The sequence below is a fragment of the Amphimedon queenslandica genome, unplaced genomic scaffold, assembly GCF_000090795.2.
Source record: "Amphimedon queenslandica unplaced genomic scaffold, v1.1 AMPQUscaffold_10279_Cont17253, whole genome shotgun sequence".
NCBI classification, from domain to species: domain Eukaryota; kingdom Metazoa; phylum Porifera; class Demospongiae; order Haplosclerida; family Niphatidae; genus Amphimedon; species Amphimedon queenslandica.
In genome coordinates, this window is record NW_003549450.1 from 270 (window position 1) to 4,787 (window position 4,518).

General features: G+C 35.8%; 1 protein-coding gene and 1 long non-coding RNA gene across 2 annotated transcripts; both read right to left on the reverse strand.

The window, feature by feature from the left end:
* Positions 1 to 255: 255 nt before the first annotated feature.
* LOC109590263 (uncharacterized) lies at positions 256 to 3,630 on the reverse strand. Its single transcript, XM_020006186.1, has 7 exons — positions 3,607 to 3,630; positions 3,378 to 3,543; positions 1,106 to 3,262; positions 982 to 1,041; positions 867 to 929; positions 343 to 642; positions 256 to 284 (listed from the first exon to the last, which is right to left on the reverse strand). Exons 1-7 carry the CDS (start codon positions 3,628 to 3,630, stop codon positions 256 to 258), a joined length of 2,799 nt encoding a protein of 932 aa, XP_019861745.1.
* A 57-nt stretch (positions 3,631 to 3,687) lies between these two features.
* LOC109590264 (uncharacterized) lies at positions 3,688 to 4,200 on the reverse strand. The gene is made up of 3 exons (XR_002189233.1): positions 3,996 to 4,200; positions 3,826 to 3,929; positions 3,688 to 3,770 (listed from the first exon to the last, which is right to left on the reverse strand). It is a non-coding gene; the product is annotated as an uncharacterized LOC109590264 (long non-coding RNA).
* Between the last annotated feature and the right edge of the window lie 318 nt (positions 4,201 to 4,518).

Genomic DNA, 4,518 nt, shown 5'->3' on the forward strand with positions numbered 1-4,518 from the left:
AGTTATTGTCCTTATTTTGGGGGACATTTTCATTGTTTCTTTAAATTATTTCATTTAACTCCCTTTTTCATTCCTTCTCCCCTTCCTCTTCCTCTCCCTCCCTCTCTCTTTACCAGGTAGGGAGATTAGGATAATGGGAAATAGGATTGTGCCAAAAAGTTACTGTTAGAATGTACAAAAGAATTTTAAAAAGAATTTTAAAAGCATCATTATCATAATTAAAAAATAAGGAACTGAGTGTCTAAAAATAAATCACTAGCATGAGGAGGAGGATGGTTGGTATCCTATTGTGAACGGAAAGAGGTTACCATTGATTAGCTTATGTACTGTACATGTACATACCTAGTTCTTCAAGGATAACTTTTCCTATCTCTTCCATTGACGCACCTCTTTCAGTCAATACATGACACACTTTAGCTAAATATCGTGTTGCATCAAGAGAAGCTTCTAACTGATCCATCACATCATTCATTACTCTATCAGCTTTCTGACCATCAGATACACCAACTACTGTCACTACATATTCTCTAGTCCCTTGTGTTATTAGCTTCTTGGCAAACAATGCATTAGCAACATTGTTAACATCAGCTCTCGTGGCTTTAGATAGATTATACGAATATTTATTTAGTATGTTCTTTGGATCTACAAGAATATGGTATAAAAATTAACACTATCATACAGTAAACAGTGGTCACATCTGAGAAAGTTGGACCATTATATCAAAAAAACTAACATAGTTCTGAGTATTTACTAACTAATTATGACTTATCTAGAATTGCATGTACATACATGCACATGTATATGAATCAATGCCATGTAAGATTGTGATTTGTGAATGCGTTCAATTTAACAATCAACTGACATACCTTTGGCTTCCTGTAGAGAGCCCACAGTGCTTCCTGTCTCAGATGCACTTCCTTGTGGAGTACCTTTAATATTAATACATTAAAATTAGTATCAATGAATATTGATGTATTTTACTTTGTTTTGTAGCAGGAGAAGTTGACTCATCATTAGAAGGACGAGTGTTTGGTGTACCAGCTGTGGAAAAAAATAAAAATAAAATACTAATAATAATAATAATAATAATAATAAAACAGCTTACTACGAAGCCAGGACTTCCATGTTATCTTGTTATCACATATTTTTTCTGTTTTAGTGCATCTAAAGACACACCGCTCCTCATTAACTGTTACTGTATGCTTCTCACCCTTAGCCACACCTCCTTCGGCAGGACCACGCTCACATGAACAATAAAACCGGATCTCAGGATTTCTATGACTCTCACTGAGATTATGTTTTTCAGCTGCAGAAGTGATCGCTTCTCTTACATCTTTCCTTGCACTGCATTCAATGCTCTCATTCTCACAATGAACTTCAATGCAATTGACCTGTTCAACTAGAACAACACGATATGATGACTTGCGATGATTCATTTTGATGTAATTTGAGAAATTGTCAATTTTTGTTGAAACGATTTCGTAGCAAGACCTGGAAAGGAGACGAGTAACTACGGAGCAGAAAAGGCCCATTGGGGTAGCCTTCTTGAAGTAAAACAGCAATGGCTCACGATCATTATAAGGATTGATATCTGTAACATCTATTACAGGAAGAAGAGCTGGTATAAAATATTTATCATCTATTGGTGTAGCTATCGAGAGCTCCACAAAAAGCTTCAGCAATTTTGTTGCAATAATTTTATTAGTAATTTCTAGCTCTTTTGTAATGGCATTGAGTTGATCTTTACAAATCTCTTCAAACTCGGACTCTGAAAGCATTCCCTTTATGATTCCATCCTTGTCTCCAATGTATATTTCTTTATTCGAGTGATCCTGGAAAACACGCTGAACCAATTTCTTGAGAATGCCAATAAGACTACCTATGTCAACGAACACCAGAGTTTTATAATCACTGACTTCAGGTTTGTCATAATAAATGATACTGTTGATCTGGTGCAAAAACTTAAGAGACTCCAAGACATCATTTCTTTCAAGGTTTAATTCTTTCCCAAGACTTATGCATTTGGATAATTTTAAGACCCCACATCCATCTTTTGTTACAACACGAAGTAAAATATCAAAGAAGTAGTAAAAAAATGGAATCTTGATTTCTTTTTTATTTTTCTCCAAGAACTCATGTACTTTATTCAAAGTACTCTTTGTGTCTTCATAATCAGCATAGGATTCTCTTTCTTCAACAGCTGTGTTAGCGATACGACCATCAATTTCATGTACTTCAACTAAACGATTATCCCCAAAGGCTTCGCAATCATCGTTTGCATTAATTATTTCTGCCAATTTTTTTGCCAATGCGTGTTTAGACTGTGCTGGATTACTGCATTCATCCCCGTATGTACCTATTGGGAAAATCTTCAATTTCTCTGGAACCAAATTGCGTAGAGCCTCATCTTCTTGATATCTATCCCTGAAATGCTGCATACCAGAAGCTATTGAAGAAATAATTTGCTTCAAAACTTCTTCAACCGGTAAACTGTATGGACTGTCATCACCAAGATCTTTGCCATCGCCAAGATCTTTGTCATCACCAAGATCTTTGCCATCGCCAAGATCTTTCCTTTCAATGTGCATCACTGAAGTAGATTGGCTAGACAAATCTTTTGATAAATTAACTACAAGAATAAGAGCCTGAGCAAACGGCATAAAAATTGGAAGCAACTTTTGAAATGCAATTTGACCTCCTGTATCTATAAGGTATAGCCATCGTGCACCTTCTAGATGGTTTTCCTCCTCCCCTGAACATTGCTTTACTCCTTTAAGCACTTTATTTACAACTGTTTTACTCATTCCCATTTCATATTTAGATACTCCTTCCACATCTCTAGGTCCATTAGCATATTTGTCAACAGATCTAGCATCAGCCTTGTCAGTTGTTTCATTCCCTATATTCCTAACGTGGGGTGATTCCTTTCCTTTGGAGGTTATACCATCACCAGCTTGATCTACTACTGGAGAACTGGCCAATTTTTTTATTGCACCTTTTTTTAATGCATTTTTAACTATTTCTTCTAACTCTGTGACTTTTAATCGCTGATATCGTTTCCCAGTATCACATGATTCATGTTTTCTATAGCGATGTATACCAACTCTTGGTTCAGCAATGCTGGTACTTGCTTTGACGTACGTTTCATCCAGTAGGAGTGACTTGAAAGCGGTTTTACCAACACGAGCTTCACCTTGAACTACTGCTTTAGTGAGCTCACAAGTCACAGTAGTCTTAAGTGCTTCACGATAGTGATGTAACCCTAGAGACAAAAATTATTTAAATTGAAACATAATTTCAATGTATTATAGGAACTGTAGTATCAGCATTTTGAGTACAGTACAATACACAACATTAATTAATTAATCTGATTTTACCTTTTATCAGTGATGTGTCAATGATCAATGTAACAGGTTCAACCACACCTTCTACTGGTATAGTATAATGTAATGTAGGAACAGCATTAGGTAAATCAAAGACTGATATAATGCGGGTGGGAGGAATATCAAGATACCAGTTAGATTCAACAGCATCTCTATATATCTATTGACACACACACACAAACATTAATTATACATTATGATACAAGTACTTACTCTGCAAGGCCTTATGTGAGGTACAATTATCCATCCAGTGGTTGGATTATCTTGTGGAGTATCAAACTTCAAATCAATAAAATCACCTCTTGATATAAGTGTAGAATCTTTCTGGGCAATTTTAAAATAGACAGTTTGACCAATCTCAGCATCAGGACAGTTCTTTTCAATATACTGTAAATAAACACATCAGTATACATGTACACACAATTCTCAAATTTATACTTACTTCAAAGAGTGCTCCTGTATTTTTAGCTACCATAAAACTTACTAGATAGTCATTTATACCTTTCTCCTCATATAATAACAGTCCAGAATATTTTATACTATTTTCTATGTAAAGTCAAAAAAAGTGATTTAAACCTATGCAGTCTAAACCTTACAAGAATGACAGCTAACCTGATTCACTACCAGTGGCCATCTTCACAGTTCACTCCCTCACAAACTACTGACTTATCTAATCACATGAGTGATGTGACACAAACTTATCACAACATTGACAATAACTAATGAATAATACTAGCAAATGTAAAACATTAAGGGGCGAGCAAAACGATTAAAATTTCGATTAACAATATACAATATCTATCTAGACAATGATGTAGTGGCTATTAAATGTTGAATGTTGATGTCAATACACTAATGCTGAATTTGTATGGAAGGAATTTCATAGCTTATGAGTTAAGAATCTCTGCAGTTATATAGATCTAGCATGGAAGATAGTTGGTTTCAGAAGCCAGAAGGAGACTCCATTTGTTGTCTTTGGGCATGACAGACCTAACTCTAGCCTCGCTCCTTCTTCTCTCCCGATCATAGGCGGCGGCAGGACTTGCGGAGTAGTCGGGCAAAAAATGGCGCGCGAAGCGTGCCGCAATTTTGACTACACCCACTTTTTTTCCACGTATTTTGGGCGTGTACTCAA